Source organism: Saccopteryx bilineata, chromosome 1 (genome assembly GCF_036850765.1).
Source record: "Saccopteryx bilineata isolate mSacBil1 chromosome 1, mSacBil1_pri_phased_curated, whole genome shotgun sequence".
Classification (NCBI taxonomy): domain Eukaryota; kingdom Metazoa; phylum Chordata; class Mammalia; order Chiroptera; family Emballonuridae; genus Saccopteryx; species Saccopteryx bilineata.
The window spans coordinates 222,759,873-222,785,309 of NC_089490.1; the positions used below are offsets into that span (position 1 = coordinate 222,759,873).

Genomic DNA, 25,437 nt, shown 5'->3' on the forward strand with positions numbered 1-25,437 from the left:
TTAATGAAAAATAAGTCTTTTATCTCCAAGGAACTCATTAACAGCTGGAGATGACTCATAACATTCTTACATTTTCAATGGAAAACAGACCTTTTAAAAATTGAAAGGCATTTCTATATTTTCAACAGGAAACACAAATGATTTTAGCCCGCTATGAGGGTTTCCGGCACTTCCAGTAACTTCTGGGGGTGTTCAAAAGCTATTCCCTAAGGCTTATCTGGGTATATCATCTTTAGATATTCTTCTTAAGGTCAGGGAGAGTCATACACTTGACCTATCAAAGAACTCAAGGTGTGGGACTACCAAAGAACTCAAGAATCCTCGTTTAGTTGATAAATTTACTTGAGTCCTCTGGTATTACCGTGCGATTCATGTAAGGAGGTATTTTTAAATACAACATATACTTGCATTTATTTTTTGATGAAACTTATTACACTGATGAAAAAATGACCCATGTAAACAAGTTTCTAATGCTAATTCTTACTCATTTTATGTGATACATATTTTTAAAAGGGTTTAAAATATACAACTCAAAAATATTAATGTTTAATGGTTTTACTTTTCACATGTTCCTTTGGCTCTACAAATGTGAAGGTTATGTAATGTGCTACAAAACGTTGTAAAAAGCTTTTTTCATGGTTTGTAAAATATAAAATTAAAAAGTGGTATGCTCTCAGAATGATTTTAGAGTGTTAGTACATTTGTTTTAACTAATTATCAACTCTACCTCTCTGAGACTACATTTTTTTCTGCTAGTGATAAAAATCTATCCAGGTAGCCAACCTATTTAATACATTCCTTAATATCAAATTCCAGATAAATGTAGTAATTGAAAAATTAAAAGTCAAGAAAAATATTCAGCATAATGTGGACTACCTGAATTTTAAATATAAATCAGTCTTTTTCACAAAGGTTTTTGCTTTGTATGGATAAAAATGTTTTTACTTTCCTTCAAACATGTCCCTTTCTTTTCTTTTCTTTTCTTTTTGTATTTTTCTGAAGCTGGAAACGGGGAGAGACAGTCAGACAGACTCCCGCATGCGCCCAACCGGGATCCACCTGGCACGCCCACCAGGGGCAACGCTCTGCCCACCAGGGGGCGATGCTCTGCCCCTGGGGGGAGGGTCGCTCTGCCACGACCAGAGCCACTCTAGCGCCTGGGGCAGAGTCCAAGGAGCCATCCCCAGCGCCCGGGCCATCTTTTGCTCCAATGGAGCCTTGGCTGCGGGAAGGGAACAGAGCAACAGAGAAGAAGGGGGGGGGGTGGAGAAGCAAATGGGCGCTTTTCCTATGTGCCCTGGCCGGGAATCGAACCTGGGTCCCCCGCACGCTAGGCCGACGCTCTACCGCTGAGCCAACCGGCCAGGGCTCCCTTTCTTTTCATTAGTGATTCTCTGCCCTGCTGCAGGTAGTAGGAGAGTCATGTCCCTGTTCAGTTCTTAGACTCCTAGTTTTAAACAAAAGATTTTAGAATACACACCAAGTGCATAATGTACCTACCTAATCAGGGAGTGTGGGTCTTAGAAGACACAGAATATTAAAATTTTTTAATTAAATAGGCAGAGAGAGGAAATAAATAAATGGAGTAAACACAGGGATAAAGGGAAAGGCAGGATCAAATCAGTACACACCTCTCAGGAGGATGATCTCCGCCATTATCATCAAACCAAGATAAATAAATAAATAAATCATCTCCAGGCTGGGTTAATATTAAACACTTCCTTGTCCTCTCCCCAGTCACATTCTTTGACATCCAAATTACATATGTAATATCACTGCAGGGAGACCTCTGCCAAAATTATATGGGGAGTGGGGGTTGAAAAGCTGAGTTATTTAACTTTTCCAGGATTATTTTTAGAACAGGCACAGTAACGATAAATTTTAAACATGTATTTTAGTATGGGAAGGCACAGAGATTTCTAGCATACCTATATTGTGAATTTTTATGTCTCAAGAAATATTAATGTACACCAGAGTAAAGATTTTTGAATAAATTTAATATACAGTCATATAAGGATATCATATCCAAATCTCAGCTTATCTTCAAGTTTCAAAGTGATGTAAGTCTGTTCTGGAATCCTTACATCATTCACAAAAGTCTACAAAGAAAAAAAATAAGATGTAAGATTACATGTGCAATACTATATTAATTATCACACTTCAGGCAATCAAATAAATACTCAAAACTAATCTTTAGAAGTATATATTATATGATGGCTAATACAGTTTGAGTTAATACATTTATACACTGATAAAATGTTCTGTACTAATCCCTTTATCTCTCTTACTAGTAACACACAGAGAACCAGGCCATAGGTCCTCTATGTCCACCTAAAAACACAGCTCCACTCCCAGCTGGAAAGGGCACCCAACTCTCAATACCATCAGAATGTACTGACTCCATTTGAGCTTTCTGCACAATTCTAATTATTTCTGAGGATTGCTGTGTCATTACTTTTATGCTTAGAATTTTTCAAAAGGACAAAACTTACTTTTAAAAAAACTGAATAAAACTCACATTGTATTTTACAACTGCGATGAGTTCAAGCAAGATAAATATGAGATCTTAATGATCTTATTTTTCCTGTACTGTAAACCACTATTCTATTTCACCATCATGGAATTATAAGAAAATAGAATAATGGAATGACCTAGCATAATCTCTATCCAATAGAAATATATTGCAAGCCACACATATACTATTAAATTTTCTAGCAGGCACATTAAAGAGGTAAAGAGTTAAAATTGATTTTAATAATATACTTTTAATTTGACCCATATGTCCAAAATAGCACCATTTCAACAAATAATCAATATATAAATTAACAGGATATTTTACATTCTTTTTTGGGGGGATGTACTTACTGTATTTTTTGGTCCATAAGACACAATTTTTTTCCCCAAAAGTAGGGGGGGGGGGATGTCCATGCGTCTTATGGAGCGAATGTTCATTGTTTTTAGCTGCTGTGGGCTCCCAGACAACTAGAAGAGTATCTGAACATTAAAGTCTCTTCTCATTTGTTACAACAGTGCTGATAGTTGTTAATACTGCTGTTGAGTTTACAGTGTTGAAATCTTATTATGGTACATTTTACTAAATATTTTAACACACCATTTGGTTCTGAATGTTTTTTTCTTATTTTTCTCCTTAAAACCCTAGGTGCCGTCTTATGGTCAGGTGCATCTTATGGAGTGAAAAATACAGTATTTTTTAGACTCTTCACATTTCAAGTGCTCAATGGTCACATAAGGCTAGTGGCAACTGTCGTGAAAAGCAAAGCTACAGCAGGATGATGCAATCATCAAATAAAACCTCATTGTACCATCTTTCCCAGAAAACATAAAAGACATCTGGGACACTCTGTTCTTTAGTTGTTGTTTTGTTTAGCTATCAACTGAGAATTTAGAATTTTTCATTTAATGTCCACGAAAGAAAGGAAAAGAAAACAGACAGTAAAATATTTCACAATTATAAATCAAATTCAAAAAGATAGATAGCAGCACTCTAGACTGTATTAACAGTGATAAACTGATAATAATGTACAGAAAACATCAGAACATGAGTCTTCAGATGAAGATAATCCCAGATATGCTTTTTCTAATGTACGAAGTTTTCTTACGTGAGACTATGTCTTAAGAACAAAAAAATACATAGGGCATTTTCATCTAGTTAGTCATTCAATAAAAAAAAGAATTATGCAATATTTTTCAACAAAAACGTAACCTAAACCATCATGCATTCAAAAAAATTTTTATTGGCTCACTTATTTATTTATTTGTTTGTTTTTGATGCTTGTGTTACAACACTTTTTAGATTTTGTCTTTAAGTGGACAAATGTTCAAAGAGGGTAGCTGTCTAAAGGTTAGATCACAAGCATCAAACAATGAAGAAAATCCAGTCAAAAACATTTTAAATATATAATATTTAGGTTATTTTTGAAAAATTCTGCATGATTCTTCTCTTGCTTATAAATCTAAAAGTAAGAAATGTTTTGCAATTCTGGAGGAAGATGGTTATCTTCTTAATAAAATTTCAAGACATCAAATAATGCACTTAAAATAATGCATTTTCACAATGCAAGAGCAAGAAGAACTAGAAATAATGACAAGATACCAGCTAGAGATGTGCTTGAAATCTGAATTCAACATTTATAGGATGAATATATCTAGCTGAAGGGAATGCATGACAAATGGTGAGCAGTTAGTGGCATTTGAAGAACATAAATCATTTTGAGTATTATATCCCTTTCAGAATCAGAAAAATATGGATTAAAAATTAAGAGTTCGTCATGCCCTATTTTATTAAAATATCACATTTTTCATTATCGTTTTATGCTTACGTCTATAAATTATATTCGTAAAAAGTCAAAGGGTCCACTAAACACAGGTGGTAAATAGTGATAGCTATTATTCCTGGCATACTGGAAGTTAAATTTACAGAACAATGTTAAACTTAATTACCCCAAATACAGATATCATATAAAATACCCAACAAGGTTTTCTTTGATAAATTGAAACTTTAAAAATTACTTTTTCCTTTTGAGTTCTACTTTTCCATCTTTTATTTTATTTCATGAGAGATGGCCATAATACCTAACTCGGGAAGGCTCCCTCATGGCGAGGAAGTTTAGAAGGTTCTTGAATGATGTTCACTAAAATATGTAGGGGGATTATGTTATTATGGTCATACCCTCTAATTCCTATGCATAACCGGCACTTTATGTCACAAATACCAGTTTCTAAGTACAAAAATAAAATTAGAAGAAGCTGCAATGTTTATTTCAAGTCCTAGAAGATTTCCAAGTGCACCCTATGGTATTCCAGAGAAATATGTGCCTGTTGGGGACCAAAAAACCAACAGGGTTTTTGGAGTTTAGATTTTTGGGGGACAGAGGGGTGGGGAATTGGCTGTAAACTGACAGTCTGCCCAACCCCTAAACTCACTTGCCTGATTAGGTTGCAAAAGGCTGTTAAGCTGTGGTGCTGGATTGTTTACACTACCCCCCATGTTGCCCAGAAAGACTGGAGGCAAGTTTCTTCTATTCTTTGGTGTAAAGCAGGGATCTCAAACTCGTTGCCATGCGGCCCGCCCACCAATTTTGTGCGGCCCGCAGACTAATCAAACTTCGTGGATTAATCTGCGGGCCAGTCTGCGGGCCGCACAAAATTGGTGGGCGGGCCGCATGCGGCCCGCGGGTTGCGAGTTTGAGACCTCTGGTGTAAAGTTAAGATGATATGTATGGTGGGGTTTTTTTGCACTCAACACAATTAAGAGTAAACAGAGAGGAATTCTTCAATGTATTGAGGAGGAAATGAAAGTTTGCCTTTCAAATATATGCCCAAACATTGAAGAAATCACTAGGACACATCAGGCTTACGTTTCTCATAAACACAAGAATGAAAAAACAACACATTCACGCTGGGACATGCCAAATTTACTAAGTCTTATTGAGAATGTATCTATATATACAAAAACAACTTTTTTGTTGTTTTCTTATTTTTTAACCCCTTTTATACAAATTCTAAGAAGCATAACAAAAAATGTAACATAATTTTGTCATATTTATCTCTTTAAGGACCATAAAGGCACGCTTGGACTTTGTATTTTTTTTCTTTAATATTTGACTTAAGTATTATATATATTTCTCAGGGATTTGTATATAGTGCGCCTACAATTATTTGTAGGATTTTAAATGCGCCTCGACTTCAAAAAGTTTGAGAACCACTGCCCTAGGATCTAAAAAAGCTTAGGAAATACAAGCCAGACACAAGGTTTCAGCTCACAAAAATGCGAGTGAAAAGTCTGGGGAAAAAGAGTCCCCTGAGGTCTATTAAAAATTTCAAAGAGCAACACATGCAAAAAAATCCTTCTAGTAAAGCAAATATAAAGCATTTTAATAAATTAAATATGGGAAAAAAAAGAGGTTTTGTTTCTTATGTGTCTGTCATTTGACCAGACTTGTACCTGGTAGGCAGGACAGATGAGGACCAGGAGGTACAGACAGAGGTACCATCAAGATCTCCGATTTCAAAAGTGGAATTGTGTAATTCAGATTCAGTCTCTGGACGACAAATCTCATATGCTCTCCACATCAAGGAAACCTGGGTGTCCACGCCAGACCAGTTCCCCATGCAAACCACCAACCTCACAGAAGCCAACTGAACTAGATACATACCTATTTAATTTACACACAACTTAATTACAAAATTGATAGAATAAAGTCATATAAGCATCATGTATTATTATATTAATGCTCATGAAAATCTGAACGCAGTTAGCCAGGAGCACAATGACTTCAATCACATTGCCAACGACAAGTCCCCTCTTCTTCCCAAACCATTCCTTGGTATCTTCCAGATTCCCTCCCAAGCTGGTCTGTCCTGGCAGGAACTCCAGGGTGACAAGGGGTCCCAGCAGGGGCTGGAACCAGGAAGCAGAGGGGGCAATCTAGTAACAACATGTAGAGCTGGAATGGATGTGAGTGATATCAAAGGGCCTGGTGCTACCAGAGGGGCAAGTGCCCCAGCGGACAGGGGAGGCAGGAAGAACTGAAGGCAAACAAGCACTTGCAGAGAAATGACCCACGACATCAGCTACAGACCCAGTCTCTGCTTCTCCTGACACAACAACCTTACTGCTGGTAGCAATAACATCAAGTATAAATCTAGGTCTCTTGGAAGTATATTTTAGGGTAAAACTAAAGAGGGGAGGAGTGGAAGTGGTGACAGGTAGAGTTATTTATAAACAGAGTTCAGCTGGTAAATGCTTTAAAAAAATACAAGTATGTTTATGGAAAAGTATGTAGGCTACAGGGTGCTACACTTGTTTTAACTGCTTTTCTTACCATAATGACAACTAATACTTACGAATGCTTAGTATTAAAAGCATTTAGGTTATTGACTTATTTACAGCTTTCCAACTATAGTCCTGAGAGAGCTACCAGTTTACTGTTTTTATTTTAAACAATAAAGAACAGAAGAATTAAGTAAGCTCTCTTACACTACTTGTAGGATTTTAAGCTGGGTTCATAACCACTACTTGTATCCGCTTACTTCTGAAATTACTACTTTTAACCTGATGCTACTACTTTTAACATTTCCAGAATTACATGAACATTAAGAGTCAGTACGCTGTGAACAATAGCCTACACATTCTCTTATGAATAAAATGCACGGTAGTTGGTAGTTCACAGACTTTGGCTACCAAAGGTGTCCTGGCATATTTCCTAAGCAGCCATTTGGGTAACAGTGTATCTATTACTTGTGTAATGCTTTGAAGTTCTGCAATAGGGACCTACCCACGTGTATTGTCACTTTCATTTCTTATAATACCTACAGAGCAGAAATTCCTGTTTCACCATTTGAAAGCTGAAGCAAGGTAACTACATTTTGCTTTGAATATTCAAATCATAAACTTGAACTCATTCCATTTTCATACATCTTTGGGAACTAATATGAATATATATGAGGAAACCAAAGTGAAGTTCAGAGAAATTTAGTTGTTTGTCCCAGGTTAAACCACTGGTAAATTACAGATTGAGATTCAAATCCAGGTACTGATTTCAAGTGCAAAATGAAGATGTTACTCTCTGGGAATTATTGTATTTCATAAAATTGTTCAATATAATCAAATTATGTGAAAGGTCAGCCTCTAGAAACTGAGAAGTTAGTATTTCACCAAATAGTTTTTATATTAGGGTCATTGTTTCTTACAAATTATAGTGTGACATAATTCTCACTTATTATTTTTTTGAGATAATAATGTAAAGACACCTTTAAAGAGAATGGTCAAGATTCAACTTTCTAGACTTAACAATTGAATTTGACATTATTAAAATATTCTACATACAGAAGTAGATCAAAAGCTTCTTCTGTAAAGTCCTTCACATAGAAAATTAATTCAATTCCATTCAAAAAAGATTCAGTGGGTTCATGCACCGTGCAAAGCCCTAAGCTAGGCAAGGTGGTGCATTTATAAAAGCAAAGGACACAGGAACCATTTATGGGCTCATAAAGCAGCACAGCGACAGAGTGCAAATGTAGATTCAATACAAGGTTGATAACAAGCACCCAAAATAGAGATGAAAATGAAGGTTTATGAGTGTGGAGAAGGAAGACAGTAATTCTGCAAATAAGAGCTGGAAATCGAAGCTGCTTGCTTCCTTATAAGCCTCATCTTAAAACAGTTTCTACCTAGTCTGCTCATCTCTTTCTCCTTTAATCCATTCAACATGTTGACAACATCAGCAAGTTAACAGTCTTAACTACCTTTTCTTTGCTTCCTTCACCAAAAAGTAGAATTTGTTTTACTTCTAAAAATCAGTATACATTTTATAAGTAACAAGGCAGATGGGAGGAGTACTAGGCTGAAGAAAATCTAACAAATTATTTGGAGGCGATGGTATAGACTGGAGGCATGGCATAGGCAAGTGTGACGGAGCCTGCATATGGAAATGTGGGTGATGCCAACTGTGGAAGACTTCAGTTCAGACCTGGAAAATGTAGACTAAGTCCTATGTGCCATGAGAAAGAAGCAAAGGCTTCCTTAAAACAAACAGGAAAACATGCCTACCAAAAATTATCTCAAAGAATAAGCATAAAAGTAATTCAGTAGCAGGCCACTTCAGAACAAGAAAAAAATGTTTGACTGTATTTGCCAATTTTCTGCGTATGTTTTTGCATTTAATGTTTAATGTATGTTTTGAAAGGCAGTAGCAGTTAGAAGCAGTTGGGATACATTTAGTTTCTGTTACACTCATTTTAAGATATTCAACAACACATCTATTAACAATACTACATCTGCTTAAGTTAGCAGAGCCATAAAAAAAATTGAAAAAAAATTACTCAATACTTCAGCTTTCTCTGTGGTTAATTATATTGTTCATGTAGAAAGATCAAATAAAGAATTAGGAAATATATTCACTACAGTAATGAAAAAATATCTTCAAAGAAGGGATCCAAAATAACAACAGCAAACACTAGTGTTGAGAATAGTATGTGTTCAGGTAAATGGGTGTGTTTCACTTCTTTATACCCTAGTCTAGAATGTTCTAGGTCCTCTACCATCTAGCCCCAAACCACATTTCCACATTTATTTCCTAAAGTTAACCCATACTTCTCTGTCTTTTAGGAATACTTTTTTTTGCTTTTTTACATTTTTACTGCCATGGCTTTTGATTATTTTCCCACATATAAATTCAAGCCACTCATGAAGTCAAGCTTTCATTCCATCTCCCTAAAGATGACGTTTTAAACATTACAGATATTAACCAACAACCTTCTGAATTCTTGTATTTGCTGCCTCTACAGTTTCTTGGGACCATGAGCTAGTTTTATATTCTCTTATATGAGCCCCAAAGTGCTATGTATCTAGCAAGTATTTAAAAGTAAAATGCTAACAAAGGTAAAGGAAATACAACACAAATAGGAAACGTAATCTGATTAGTTTTTTTGCAACCTCAACCTGATAATCAAATAAGACAAGAAATAAACACTTGGCTCTGGCCAGTTGGCTCAGTGGTAGAGCATCGGACGAATGTGTGGAGGTCCCAGGTTCGATTCCTGGTCAGGGCACCCAGGAGAAGCACCCATCTGCTTCACCATCCCTCCTCCTCCTCTCACCTCTCTCTCTCTCTCTCTCTCTCTCTCTTTCTCTCTCTCTCTCTCTCTTTCTCTCTCTCTTTCTCTTTCTCTCTCTCTTCCCCTCCTGCAGCCATGGCTCAATTGGAGCAAGATGGCCCCAGGCACTGAGGGATGGCTCCATGGCCTCTGCCTCAGGTGCTAAGAAGCGTTCGGTTGCTGAGCAACAGAGCAATGTTCCAGACATCACCCCCTAGTAAGTTTGCCAGGTGGACCCCAGTGGGGGCACATGTGAGTCTCTCTACCTCTCCTCTTTTCACTGAATAAAAAAGAAAGAAACTCTTAACTTACCCCATTTAGGCTGCCCAAATCTTTGACCAAATGTTCGTCTGCAGAAGCATCATAATTGATTACAGCATGTTGCTTATCCACACTACGAGACTGAAAGAGAATTTTTAAAGTTAATAAATATGAGAAAATACCAGAATAAATAACAAACACAACAATTTTATGGCTAGATACTTTAATTATATTAATAGGTTAGTAGATAAATATAAGGAAATAGCAAAGTAGAAGTGGGTTAAATGATATTTAAATTGTGTTACTATAAAATGGCAAATTTGACATCACTTCCCATAGAAGAAATCAGCCATAATTTTATGATATTCTCTCCTACCAAATTCACACATTCTATTTTTGAGGGAACTTAAATCGGCTTAGTTAAACGTATGAATATTTTTTATAATTTGAAACTGTAATATGGAAATCCTGTGAATTATAATTTTATAATGTTTTATGTATACTGTTAAAAAATTATCTTATAGGATTTTCTTCTTTTAATATTGAAAACTACAACATAAATTGTATAAGGAACCCAAAGATTTAGAGAAAAGGGACAAAACGTGCCATGTTCCTGAATAAATTACCCCCACTTAAAACATGGATTCTAACACTGGAACTCATGAAAGAACTCAAAAGGAAAGGGAAGAATCACAAAATGGATTAAAATGACAAACTGAGTTTTGAAAATTGCTTTTAAGTCTCTTTAAAGTTCTTCCTGTCCCCTCCAGAGCTTGGTGAGCTGCTTGCAGATGGAAGCGCCTAGAAGATAAACTCTAAGCCTGTGAAACTTTGGAAACATATGCAGTTCAGGGGAGGGGGGAGGGGAGGAGAGGGGCACAAAAAAAACCAGATAGAAGGTGACGGAAGACTATTTGACTTTGGGTGATGGGTATGCAACATAATCAAATGTCAAAATAACCTGGAGATGTTTTCTCTGAACCTATGTACCCTGATTGATTAATGTCACCCCATTAAAATTAATTACAAAAAAAAGAGTCTGAGAACCACTGAATCTGAACGCAATAACCGTTTACTACAGGGTCACCACATGAACCTTGATGTACTAAAGGCAAAAGAAGTATCCAAATAGGTGGGGAGGAGGTGTGACTTCCAATTTCTAGTCTGAAGTATAAGACCTTACAAATCACTGTACCCAAACTCACAAGGAGAAAATAGTTGACCAGCTGAAAATCAAAAACTTATTTTTTTCAGAGAATTGAGGTCACAGGGCCAATTGCCAACCAAAAAACCGGAGAGTGAGGCAAATACAGAGAAACACAGCTTACTGGAAGCAGAAACCATTACTCTAGCCAGGAACCAGTAGAAAAACTTAAAAGTAACATGACTAATTGTTGGAGACTTGAGTGTGACCTAGAGATAAAAACATCTAGGGCCACAGCCTTAGGGGGGGCCTCGCTTTTTCATTAGTTTTACTTCTAGAAGGCCTACAAGGATCTCAGGGTGAAGACAGAAAAATCTCCTGCTTCAGAGACCCTGTCTGTATATATACATATTAATCCCAAAGCACAGGGCACACTGCTTAGCACACAGTAGGCGGTTAATTTAATAAAGGTTTCTTGGAAATAAAATATATGCTATTTGGCCAATCTCATTTCATAAAGAACCGAAGTAGAAAATTTTTCTTAGATAATAAAATAGCAACAGTACTGAAGTTACAAAGTTCTTACCAACTTTAAGAAACTTACAAACTAGCCCTGTTGGCTCAGTGGTAGAGCGTCGGCCTGGCATGCAGGAGTCCCAGGTTCGATTCCCAGCCAGGGCACATAGGAGAAGTGCCCATCTGCTTCTCCACCCCTCCCCCTCTCCTTCCTCTCTGTCTCTCTCTTCCCCTCCCGCAGCGGAGGCTCCATTGGAGCAAAGATGGCCCGGGTGCTGAGGATGGCTCTGTGGCCTCTGCCTCAGGCGCTAGAATGGCTCTGGATGCAACAGAGCGACGCCCCAGAGGGGCAGAGCATCGCCCCCTGGTGGGCATGCTGGGTGGATCCTGGTCGGGCACATGCGGGAGTCTGTCTGACTGCCTCCCCATTCCAGCTTCGGAAAAATGCAAAAAAAAGAAACCTACAAACTGGGCTGCTTAAAACAACAGAACCAAAAGAAAAAAAAAATTCTGACTCTCAAACAAGATACTTATGAACCCAGAAAATTTTAGAAAATATAACGGTTAAAATGAAGCAAAAAGACTTTTTTGTTTGCTTAAGAAATACTTTCTTTCTTGCAAAAAAACAAACTAGAAAAAATATCAGTCTCAAGCAGACTAATCTCTAGCTAAAAACTAACACGTGAAATGGTACAAATAACTATCTGACGTATCATATATGGTTTAGATATAAAATGGCTACTTTTAAACATTATTATTATCTTTTATATTACTTCTTTTTCCTACTAAAGATCTGAGAGCAAGAAAGAGACACAGAAGTACCTGGATAGTTATGCTAAGAAAAACTTAAAGAGAGAAACACTGTCACTGTGTGCCATCAACATTTCAAAAAATCTCTTCAGAAGATACTGTAGATGAAAAATTCATTAAAACTCAGCCACATTTTTATAGCCAGAGTGATTTTTCCTTGCTATGTGCCCCAAAGGACAAATGAAAATAAGTTATCGGTGATCTTCAAAACATAGTCCACCATCCATCTTACATCAGTATAAAAATTGTAACATTAAAATAAGAAAAGCATAATTTCATTATAATTTCTATTATGCATCAGAAAAGAGCATGTTTAATTAGTATAATGATGTTTTGCAAACAGAATTCAAGCATTTGGTGCAATTAAAATTATATGAAGATAAATTAGAATTTAGATAGGAACATTTTTGTATAAAGAGGTGTACAATTTCTTTTTTTTTTTTTTTTTACAGAGACAGAGAGAGTCAGAGAGAGGGACAGATAGGGACAGACAGACAGGAACGGAGAGAGATGAGAAGCATCAATTATCAGTTTTTCGTTAGGACCTCTTAGTTGTTCATTGATTGCTTTCTCATATGTGCCTTGACCGTGGTGCAACAGCAGACCGAGTAACCCCTTGCTTGAGCCAGTGACCTTGGGTCCAAGCTGATGAGCTTTGCTCAAACCAGATGAACCCGTGCTCAAACTGGTGACCTTGGGGTCTTGAACCTGGGTCCTCCGCATCCCAGTCCGATGCTCTATCTATTGCGCCACCGCCTGGTCAGGCTACAATTTCTAGTAACAAAAGTTTGAACATGTTTACTAGCATGAGAACTAGGTTATCAAATCAATTTTAGGTAACATGCATGTAGCAGCAGGTAAAATAAAAAGATCATTTGATGTTGAGCCAAGATCACCCAGGTTCTAATAACAGCTTCCACTATTTAATGGTTGTATAATACTGGGCCAGGGACTAAGTTCTTCTGAATATTAATTTTACCACCTTTAAAATTGGAATGATTACATCTTTCAGAAAATTGTTAAGAAAAAATAAAGTAACAGAAATGAACACTGAAACTTAGAAAGTGTTATTCAAATACAAGTTTCTTTTAATAGTAGTGATACTACTGTATTAAAGCAAGGAAAGTATGATTTTCATCAATAATTATACTTTATACCTTTCATCTACGGCTAAGATTTATTGTGCATATGTCTTATGAAACACAGCCTAATTATCTTTCTATAGCAAGTCAAACAAGCATAGCAAGTCTAATTAATATACCTATGGTTTTCAAGGTAAGTAGTAGAAGTAGAATTCAAATTCCAGAATCTCTCATTTAATCACCTACTCATTAATATCCAAGCACATTTTTTTTTCTCAATGACCACATTCTTTATAATACTACTTTTGGTATGAGGTGAATTAAAAAAAACAACAACAACATAAAACTCAAAAGCTTATTTCTTGTCATAAATTATCAAAAAACTTTAATTGTAATCAAACAGATCATATGACCATATGAATGATTTTCTCCTCATTGCACTGTTTTATCATTGAAGTATTTTTCTTCAAAGTATTTTTTAACTGCCAGTAAATCTATTTGCAAATATTTGCCTTACTTCCATACACAAGATGCGCCTCTATGTGTTACAAAGAGCTCGATTAATCTGTAGCATTCATTCAGACTACCAGATGACCAACATGCCCATCTAATCATGAACCCTTTTTAGAGACTACACTATGCATAAGGCACCATGAAAAAGCAATGTGCTAGCAGAGAAAGGGGTGGAATCTGAGGAACAGGTCAAATAGCTCTTTTATTGCCTGGTCATGGTGTTTCCTCATCAACTTTATACTTTAAAAACAAAGCATAAATAAAAACAATCATAAATAGAACGGATGTTCATTATCAGAAATGTTGATAAAATTTAAGTAAAAATGTTATTTTAATGATTGACTTTCTATAGTGCTATAATACTGGTTTCTGCTCATTAAAAAGATACTGATTTTTGCTAAATTTGTTATAATGGCAGTATTTCAATTATAATACCTGAATCAATTCAAAGATATTTTGAAATTTTATTGCCATTGATTTTTATCCCAAAATGTATAACATATTTGCCATTTTAACTATTTTTAAGTGTGCAATTCAGTGGCATCAATTACATTTACTATGTTGTGTAACAATCACCACTATTTCTAAAATTTTTCATCATCCCTAACAGAAGCTCTATAACTCTACCCCCAGCACTGGTAACCACTTATTTGTCTCTCTGAACTTACCTCTTAGAGATATTTCTTATAAGTGAAATCATCCCATATTTGTCTTGTGTTTGGTTTATTTAACTTAGCATATTGTCCAGGTTCATTTCTGTTGCAGCATGTATCAGAATTTCATTTTTTTAATAGCTGAATAATAATTCATTATATGTACATATTGCATTTTGTTTACCCATCCATTTGTTGCTGGACGCTTGAGTTGTTTTCATCTTTTGGTTTTTGTGAATAATGTTACAATGAACAATGACATTCAAGTATCAGAATCCTGGCTTTCAATTATTCAGAGTATAACAAGGAGTGGAACTGCTGGGACATATGGTAATTCTGTGCTTTGCTTTTTGAGTAACCACTCAACTATTTTACATGGCAGCTACATTATTTTACATTCCCACCAGACATTATTTTACATTCCCACCAGAATTTCAATTTCTCTACATCCTTACCAACATTTGCTCTCTCTATTTATTTTTTTACATATAGCAATCCTAGTAGATATGAAGTGGCAATTAATTGTGGTTTTGATTTGCTTTTCTCAACAACAAATGACAGTGAGTGTCTTTTAATAGGATTATTGGCAATTTTTGTATCTTCTTTGGAGAATTATCTAGCCAAGTCATTTGTCCACGTTTTAAGTGGGTTTGTCTTTTTGTTGTTGAGTTGTAGAGTTCTTTATATACTCTAGATATGAAACCCTAATAACACATACATGATTTTGCAAATATTTTCTCCCATTCTATGAGTTGTCTTTTCACTCTCCTGATTGATAGTATCAAGTTTTAAATTTTTTTTTAATTTTAATTTTTTTATTTTTCCAAAGTTGGAAACAGGAAGGCAATCAGACAGACTCCCGCATGCACCCGACAGGGATCCACCTGGCATGCCCACCAGGGGGCGATGCTCTGCCCATCTGGGGCTTTGCTCTGTTGCAACCAGAGCCATTCTAGCACCTGAGGCAGAGGCCATGGAGCCATCCTCAGCGCCTGGGCCAACTTTGCTCCAATGGAGCCTTGGCTGCGGGAGGAGAAGAGAGAGACAAAGAGGAAGGAGAGGGGGAGGGATGGAGAAGCAGATGGGCAATTCTCCTGTGTGCTCTGGGAATCGAACCCGAGACTCCTGCACGCCAGGCTGATGCTCTACCACTGAGCCAACCGGCCAGGGCTCAAGTTTTTAATTTTGATGAAGTTCAATTTATCTCCTTTTTCTTTTGTTGCCTGTGCTGTTAGAGTCATATCCAAAATCCACTGCCAAATCCAAGGTAAATGACTTAACCCTTAACCCTGTTTTCTTCTAAGAGTTTTATGGTTTTAGCTCTTATACTATATTTAGGTCATTGACCCATTTAATTTTAGTATATGATGTGAGAAAGAGTTCCAACTTCATTCTTTTGCATGTGGAAATGTACTTGTTCCAGCGTCATTAAAAGACTATTCTTTTTTTCAATAAATGGACTTGGCACCTTTGTCAAAAATCAACAGTAGCAGTTTCTTAGGGCTGCCATCACAAAGTACCACAAACTGGGAAGCTTAAACTTGCACAAGTTTAATCTCTCATAGTTCCATACTCTATAAGTCCAAATCCCAGATGTTGGCAGGGCACTATTTTCCTGGGGAGGGGCCCTCCTTGTCTCTTCCACCTTCCAGTAGTCCCAGATAGTTTGTGGCATCTGGCAGCATAACTCCAATCTCTGCTTCTGTTCTTACAAGGCTGTCTTCTTCACTCTGTGTCTGTATTTTCCTTTCCTTATAAGGACAAAAGGTCATTCTGAATTAAGGTTCACCCTAAACATTTCATCTGAACTTGATTATATCCTCAAATATGTGATTTATTTCCCCCAAATAAGTTCACATTCACAGATATGAGACATTAGGACTTCAATCTCTATCTTGGGAAGAGGGGCATGATTCAAACCTTCATAGCCGCATATACCTGGTTTATTTCTGGACTCTCCATTCTACTCCATATGTCTACATGTCTACCCTTATGCCAGTATCACTAGCATTGTAATAAGTTTTCAAATTGAGAAGTAAAAGCTCTCCAATTTTATTCTTCTTTATCAAGATTGTTTTTGTCATTTTTTTGAATTTTGTCAAACTTTCTCAAACTCTGATTTTGCCAAACTTAGCCAAATTCTTCAGAAACAAAATCTTTGTTATTGATCGTCATTATGGGTCACATTTCCTGCTTCTTTACAAGCCTGGAGATTTTTTTCCTGGACACCAGACATTGTGAATTTTACCTTTCTGGGTATTAGATATTTCTCTATCCTTATAAATAGTCTTAAGTTTCGTTCTGGGACCCAGTTAAGTTACTTGAAAACGATGGTGATCCCATGGGTACCTTTTTTAGAAGGGAGTAGAACTCAGTCTAGGGTTAATTATTACCCACTACAGAGGTATAGAGACCAATGCCCCGTGAACTGTGAGGTTTTCCAGTCTGACTTTAGTAACAGGCACCACTCCTGACCCTGTCAGTTCCAGGAACTATAAATTCTAATCTTAGTGCTTTCCCCCTGCCCTTGGGTAGTTTCTTCACATGTGTGTACTGGTCAGTACTCAGTGCATACTTCAAATTGACCCTCTGCAGAGTTCTTCTCTGCATAGCTCTTCCTCTCTTGAGACTGGGTCCTGTGAATGGGGGCCCATGTCAGTCTCCCTGGACTCTCGGCTTCCATTTGTAGTATTCCTGATTTATATGTATGAAAAGACCCTACAAGCTCCTAAATAGCCATCCCACATTTTTTGGGATGACACACAAAAAGTACCTGTTTCCCTCTCTGATAAACATGTTCCCTCATCTGAACCTAAGTATGGCCCCGTTCAGATGGTCCTCTATCCAAACGGAATCATTACTGCCTTCTTCTCAGTTGCCATGCTGACCCACCCCCCCACTGAGGAGCCCAGAAAATCTTTGTACTGGTCTATTTCTCTCAATGAATCTGTTTAATTAAAGTATCATTGTATATGCCACTTACTCATCTACTCATAAAGCTATATAGTAGCTTTACTTTTATCATCTCAAAACTGTAAGTTCTTTAATGTTAAAGGAAAAGTGTAATAAAGTATACCATTCATTGTAAGAAAGTTAGCAGCACCCTTGCCTCTTGGTCACCGCTTGTTAGATATCAGTAGTAGCAACCACCTCTAACTACCCACCATTTACAACAATCAGAATGCCTCCAGATATCCAGGTGAGAAACACTGGACTAACACATTTCTACTCTATATTCTTATTTACTTTTTTTAAACAAAAAAGGGTAGAATGGCAGGGGTGGGGGCAAAGGAATAACTTTATTTCAGATTGCTAGGACTCATTAAAATATCTAATCCTCAAAAATCTACAGATCCACTTTTTCTGCTAATTATCTCACTCAAAAATATCTTAAAAGTATTTTTTAAAAGTAACCCCTTTAATCAAATTTACTAAATACTAACAATGTTAAATTATGCTCAAACTACTGGAAGGCATCATGATGGATCTCTCTAGAAGAAGTAGTAAAACTAACATCAGTATCACTGAAGTTTCCATGATTAAATTTCAGGTTCACTCCAGGCTATGCTAATTTTATTAACTACTTACAAGTCTTATTTTAAAATTGCTTAATGTGAAACTTACTTCTTAAGAATAAGCTTCTCTATTTCTGATCTCTCATTTTTCAAAATATAATCCCCAAGACTTAGAATTTATTTTTAAATGACTCAAGGAAGAAAATTAATTAATCAGTTAATTAATTAAATTAGCAGCTAGAGCTAAAAGAGAGAGAGCCAGAAAGTTCAAATTTATATAGTGTTGTCTTCCAAGGGAATAGAAAAATATTTCATACCAATTCCACATTTTGAGGAGGCACATATAGAAGGCTGATGCGATTACCTGCAACATGAGCTCACAGTCATCTCTTCCAACAAAAATCATTTCCCGTGGCAGCCTGTGGCGAGTGCCTCCACTGCTCACCAAAAACCAAGATGTTAAGCTCATTTTCCGCTTAGCTTCTAAGTCTTTGGCAAAGCTACGTCATCCTGCAGAGAGATATTCAGAAAAACATATACTCAGATATTTTTAGCTTTAGCATCCCCATAAGTAGGTCTAAGAATAAAACTGCATTCAACATTTACCCCTGAACAGAACTGAAAGTCCACAAGTCCCAAGAAGTCACATATCTACCAAATTCCCACTAGTTAGTAAGCCTAGAGACTCCACTAAGAGTTCAATTAAAAAAGACATTAAGTAATTATGTAGAAAGTCAACTTAATAAACATTTATCATACTCCTGAAAAGACTCTGAGCATCACCTATAAAGGTCTATAATACTCAAGAAAATGGTCACATTTGCATCATGTTAATCTCAGTAAACACTAGCAATATGGCACAAGTAAATGTCTAACTTACAAATGATTTGAGAAAGACTAAATTCAAATGAAAGCACTTGATATGTGATAAAGAACTAACCACTGGAAAGCAAAGAAACAGTTTCTTTGTCTACCAACTGTAGACTACTGGATGCACTTCCAAAAACATCAGATTTCAATGTCTTCATATGTACTTTACTCACTTTATACATTTTTCCAGAGCAACAATTCTTAAACCTTTTGTTCTCGGGACTCTTTTTTCACTCCAAAAAAAAAAATCCCAAAGAACATGGGTTTTATATATATATATATATATATATATATATATATATATATATATATATATAACTGAAAATGAAAACTGAGGAGTTGATATTCATTAATTTGTTTAAAATAAATCAATTTCATGTAAAAACTAACATTTTAATAAAAATATTTTTTTCAAAAGAAAAATAATTAAGAGATAACAATAGCAATAGTTTATATTTTTAAAAAACCTCTTTAATGTCTGGCTTAATAGAAAATTTTCATATAATCAGCATTCAATCTGTTATCATATATTAGCCCTCAACAAGAAAGATTCAGCACTTTCTGAGGAGTGGGATAAATGGACTTCCAGAATACTTACAATGTCTAATTCTTCCTCATTTACTCTCCCTCTTTCTCTAAGTCTCCCTCTCTGACCACCCCCACACACATATTTATAAGAAATAAATATATATACAGGAATAACTTGGAGATAGTATAGGTTTGTTTTCAGACATTATAATAAAGCGAATATTGCAATAAAGCAAAGTCACGTGAATTTTTTGGTTTTTCAGTACAGATAAGTTACTGTGAGGTCGGTTGGCACATGTGGGGAAGGTCACATGAGGAATCAGGCCTGGGAACTTTGGCTGGAACCGCCCACACCCATGCCCACCAAAAAGAAATGGCCTGGAGTCCTTTGAAAAAGAACGACCATCTGTCAGCCAATGAAATTTCGCCACATCATATCAACCCGACTATCCTACCGATGCTATAAATTACCCCCAAACAGGGGAGGCGGGGCTTCTTTGGCCCCCGTTTTGAGGACCAGAGAACCTCATCTAGGAAAAGCTCTATTAAATAAAGCTTTTGCTGTTCCACACTTCATGGCTACACCCTTCTTTCTTCCTCGGCAGGGAAAATACCTTACATTTGGTGCCAAATCCCATGAGGAGCTCGAAGTCCACAAGGGACCACTCCTCTCACCTTCCCTTCAGAGGAAGAAACAGGACCTCCAACTTCCCACCCACTTCAGCTCACGGTGCAGTACATTCCCTGCCTCCAGCCTCCCCTCAGTTCTTTCCCTGTCCGTAATTGCAGCTGCGTCAGGGACCTCTTATCCATTCCAAGTGTGTGTGTGCCTGTGGAGTCGTCCCAGACACACCCACTCTACCTAACTGTCCGGTGACCAGAGGATGAGTTGCGGGATGCCAATTCTCATGTCTGACTACTCTGAGGGCTGAGGGTGGCCATAGAGACACAGGAATTTAAACCTGACTGAAATATACTCCTGGAGTGCCTTATCTAGAATCTCTCCCTCCCTAAAGAAGAATCTGATCTTCTTCTCCGATGTGCCTGGGCCACAGAACCCACTGGATAATCGAACCAGGTGGCCTCCTGAAGGGACTTTTGATTTTAACACCCTCACCAATTTATTGCTAAAAAACTGGGAAATGGTTGGAGATCCCTTACATTCAGGGCTTCTAGTGTTTGTGCTCCCATCCTAATCTCTGTGCCACCTGCTCTAGGGCCCAGGCCCTTTTTGGCCAGAGAAACCTCAGCTAAACCCTCCACTCCTGATCTTTCCTCCTTCACCGACCCCCAACTCTCTCCCCCTCCTGCCCGACCCCCAGGGGGCGCCTCTCTCTCAGGATCCCTCTCTGGTCCCTCTGCGGACCTCTCCACTCAGGTCTCTTCCCTCCAGGAAGCCCCCTCCCCTGCCGGCCAGGAGCCCCTCCCTTCTCCTCTGTGTTCTTAAGCCCCTCCCCCATCAGGCCTTCCTCCTCTGGCCAGTAGCCTTCACCTGGGTTTGCAGGGCTCCTGACCCCACAGCCCAACCCTGGTGTTCTTGCAGGAAGGCCTGGCCTTGTCCTGCCTCTGGCTCCGGCATTTCCGGCTGGATCTGGGTGCTGAGCTCCTCAAGAGCCACCCTCCTCTTATTCCCAGCTCTCAAACCCCTATCCGAGACCTGATAAACATGGCATTTAAGGTTTTTAATGGTCGGGAGGAAAAGCCGAGGCTGTTCACCAGGCCCACATGCAGCAGAAGGTGACAATACAAACCCAGGCTCTTGCGGCAGCCCTGAGGCTGGCAGAGCAACAGGGGCAAGGCATAGAAAGTGCCCGACCAAAGTCTGGACCACAAAGAGGAATCCCACCAGGAGCTTGCTTTAAATGTGGCAAGGAGGGTCACTGGTCCCGGCAGTGCCCCTGCCCGAGGCCACCCACTAAGCCCTGCCCTAACTGTAAGCAGCCTGGTCACTGGCAGAGCGATTGCCACCTTTGGGCAACAGGCTCTTCTTCAGCACCTCTACGTGGAGGACAAGCCACCCAAATGGGAGGCCAAGCCAGCCAGGCGGGCCCATCGCTCGAACTTCTCCATCTCATAGACGACTGACGTGGCCCGGACTCGAAGACCTCCATTACCCTCGCCAAGCCCAGGGTAACACTGCAGGTAGCAGGTAAGTCCATCTCATTTCTTGTGGACACGGGGGCTACCTTCTCTGTTTTGCCATCACACTCTGGACCTCTAGTTCCCTCACAGGTCTCAGTTATGGGAATGGATGGGACCCCTTCTTTTCCCCTTCACACCCCACTCCTGACATGCAGTTTGGATGGAATCCCCTTTTTCGTACTCCTTCAGATTCTTTCTTTACTTGACCTAATAGCTTCTTTCGACACTGGATTCCCAATTTTACTCTTAACCAAACTCCTCTATGAAGCTGCAAAAGAGACTCCCATGGGACATCTCACATCCCCCAACGCCATCAAAAGGGCTTTCTCTATGCTTCGAGTAGCCCCCATCTCCTTTCCCCCTCTCGTTTTACCTGACCCCAGAGGTCCCTTCCACCTTTTCACTGACGAAAAGCACGGTAATGCAATTGGAGTACTGACTCAACCTGTGAGGCCTACATACCTTCCCATAGAATATCTCTCTAAACAATTGAACACCACCATCAAAGGCTGGTAGCCCTGCCTCTGGGCACTAGGCGTGGCAGCTGAACTCATCAAGGAGGAGACTAAGCTCACCCTTTCCCAACCCATCACTGTCTCCTCCTCCCACAGGCTCACCGACCGCCTTTAGCACAAATCTCTTTCTCTGTTGGGTCCTTCCTGCCTACAAGAATTTCACCTCCTGTTCATTGAAAACCCTTCAGTCACTCTTTTGCCCTCTTCCCAACTCAACCCAGCCACTCTACTGCCAGCTCCAACGACACTTCCGGAACCCACCCACTCTAGTACGGAACTAATAGATTTCCTCAACAGTCCCCAAGATGGATTATCAGATTCTCCTTTAAAAGATCCAGATCTATCAATAATACTCTTTGTAGATGGGAGCTCTGTACAGGGACCTGACAGATGATGATGGGCAACCTACGTGGTGGTCACCACCTCCTCCATCCTAGAAGCCCAACAGCTGCCAGAGGGCACCACCTCCCAGAAAACAGAGCTGATTGCCCTCACACAGGCACTCACTCTGGCCCAGGGAAAACACGTAACTCTATATACTGACTCTAAATATGCTTTCCTATCACCCACAGCCACTCTGCCCTCTGAAAGGAAAGGAGCTTCCTCACTACCAAGGGCTCCCCCATAATCAATCTACCTTCATTTCTAAACTTTTGCAGGCATAACAGCTTCCACTGAGGTGGCTGTGGTACATTGTAGGGGCCATCAAACCTCTTTGGACCCAGTGGCCTTGGGAAATGCTCGGGCTGATGCGGTGGCTCAAGACCTCACTCTGGGAGCCTCCCCCACTCCTCTCATGTTTCTCTCCACCTCCTTGAAACCTTCCTACACTCCTGAGGAAGGGTGGGAACATATGCAACCAGGAATGGATATTTCTCAGAGATAGACAAAGGACAGCCTTACCAAAAGGACAGGCTGAAACTCTCCTTTCTGATATCCACTGTTCCTTACACATAGGGCCAAAAGCTCTCTATCGATTCTTACAACCATTTTCTTTCCAGGCCTACAGTAAACTATTGAAAAGGTACACGCAGCATGCACTATCTGTTCCAAAGCCTCTACACAAGGGGGACTCCGTCCCCACTTCCCTACTCACTAGCTGAGGAGGCACATGCCAGGCCAGGATTGGCAAACTGACTTCACTCATATGCCCCCTTACAAAAAACTGTTATCTCTTAACTTTTGTTGATACCTTTTCAGGATGGAGAGAAGCCTTTCTCACCTCTCGAGAGATGGCAGACACCAATACCTCCATTCTTGTTGAACGTATCATCCCGCAATTTGGACTGCCAACTACCATCCAGTCAGACAATGGCCCGGCCTTCACTTCCCAAATAGTCCAGCAGGTTGCCACCTCTCTCAACATCACCTGGAAGCTCCACATACCCTATCACCCTCAATCATTGGGTAAGGTAGAAAGGGCCCATGGCATCCTGAAGAGTCAGCTAACCAAACTTTCCATCGAGACCAGACTCTTCCTGGCCAAACCTCCTCCCCCGGCACTCACTAGAATCAGAGCAATTCTGCGAAACCCCACTGGACTCAGCCCCTTTGAGCTGGTTCACAGTAGACCATTCCTAATCAATCACAACTTACTTGTCAACCCCTTCCTCTTGCCACATATCTCCCCATTCTGTCTTTACTCCTCCATCTTCTCAGGGAACACACGGACTGGACCCTTCCTCCCATAGGGGGTCCAGATGAAGCACACCCAATGATCCCCCTCCAGCCAGGAGCCAGGGTTCTTCTGAGGGAGCTCCAGCCCGGCTCCCTGCAGCCCAGGTGGACAAGACCCCATATGGTAATATTGACTACTCCTACTGCAGCCAAGCTCCCAGGGCAAACACCTTGGCACTATGTCTCTCCACTCAAGCTTGCCCCCATGCAGGACTGCTGGCAGTTAGAACCACTGGGCCCACCCATCTTCGGCTCACTAAAAGGTTGGGCCCTGCAGACCCTCTTGTTGCTCCTGTCCCTCCCACCAGAAATCTGCATCCAGAGTGAGTTAAAGGAAGAAGCAATGCTGTTCCAAGAGACTGGCCCAATGGAAGAAAGCATCGGGGTCCTCAATCGTCTACAAGAGAAACTGCACAAGGACCTCTCCTCTTACAACCCGCTTAACTCCTGGTGGCAGCCACCCATCCTCACCTGGACTGCCCCTATCCTAGGTCCTCTTCTAGTTATCAGCATATTATTCATATTTACTCCTCTTTTTTAAATCCTTACAGGACCACATCCTCGAAGTTTCTCGAGTCACAGTCAAACAGATGCTCCTACACCCATATACACGACTCTCCTCAAAGCCACCACCTTCCGACCTCCCCTCCCCACGATGCCCCTAACTAGCAGGAAGCAGCCAGATGAATAGCGGCGCCCCTATCTAACATAAAAGGTAGGACTGTGAGGTCAGCTGGCAATGGGGAAAGGTCACATGAAGCACCAGGCCCAGGAACTTTGGCTGGAACTGCCCACACCCATGCCCGCCAAAAAGAAATGGCCAGAGCTCTTTGAAAAAGAACAACCGTCTGTCAGCCAATGAAATTTAGCCACGTCATATCAACCCAACCACCCTACTGATGCTATAAATTACCCCCAAACAGGGGAGGCAGGGCGACTTCTCTAGCTCCGGTTTTGCGGACCAGAGAACCTCATCAGGAAGCGCTCTACTAAATAAAGCTTTTGCTGTTCCACACTTCGTGGCTACACCCTTCTTTCTTCCTCGGTGGGGAAAATACCTTACAGTTACATTTACACTCTACTGTAGTCTATGAATCTGTAATAGCATTATGCCTAAAAAATAATGTACACACCTTAACTAAAAAATTATTTATTACTAAAAATGCTAATCATCATCAAGCCTTCAGCAAGTCATTATTTTTTTGCTGGTAAAGGCCCTTTACCTTGGTGTTCATGAAAATGCAGTACTTACAAAGTGCAATAAAGTGAAGCTCAATAAAATGAGGCACACCTATAAATTAAAGCCTACTGATAGAAGAGAATTTGACTATATTTATAACTGGTGAAGTCTAGACATTGTAATCATTAGTCAAAGATGTTAAATCAACTGTCATAAATATTTTAAAGGGCAATTACCTGAGAGAAATCAGCAAAATGATATGTGAGAAAAACAAGAATACCAATGGAGATAGAAATGATAAAAGATGACAAACTTACTAGAGGGGCTCAAGACCAGATTTGAGCAAGCAGAAAAATGTAGCAGCAACCTTAAAGACAAGAGAACTGAAATTATCCAGTGTGATGAACAGAAAG

The 25,437-nt window shown here is 39.3% G+C and overlaps 1 protein-coding gene across 17 annotated transcripts in view; it reads right to left on the reverse strand.

Moving 5' to 3' along the window:
• CEP170 (centrosomal protein 170) overlaps positions 1 to 25,437 on the reverse strand; it is a 177,928-nt gene that overhangs the window by 57,324 nt on the left and 95,167 nt on the right. For all 17 annotated transcript variants that reach the window (XM_066236587.1, XM_066236571.1, XM_066236553.1 and 14 more), the window contains 3 exons: positions 18,477 to 18,622; positions 9,931 to 10,020; positions 2,018 to 2,099 (listed from right to left, as the gene is read on the reverse strand). In XM_066236587.1, coding sequence (XP_066092684.1) covers positions 2,018 to 2,099; positions 9,931 to 10,020; positions 18,477 to 18,581 — 277 coding nt within the window. In that variant the 5' untranslated portion in view covers positions 18,582 to 18,622. The remainder of the gene's footprint in view (positions 1 to 2,017; positions 2,100 to 9,930; positions 10,021 to 18,476; positions 18,623 to 25,437) is intronic.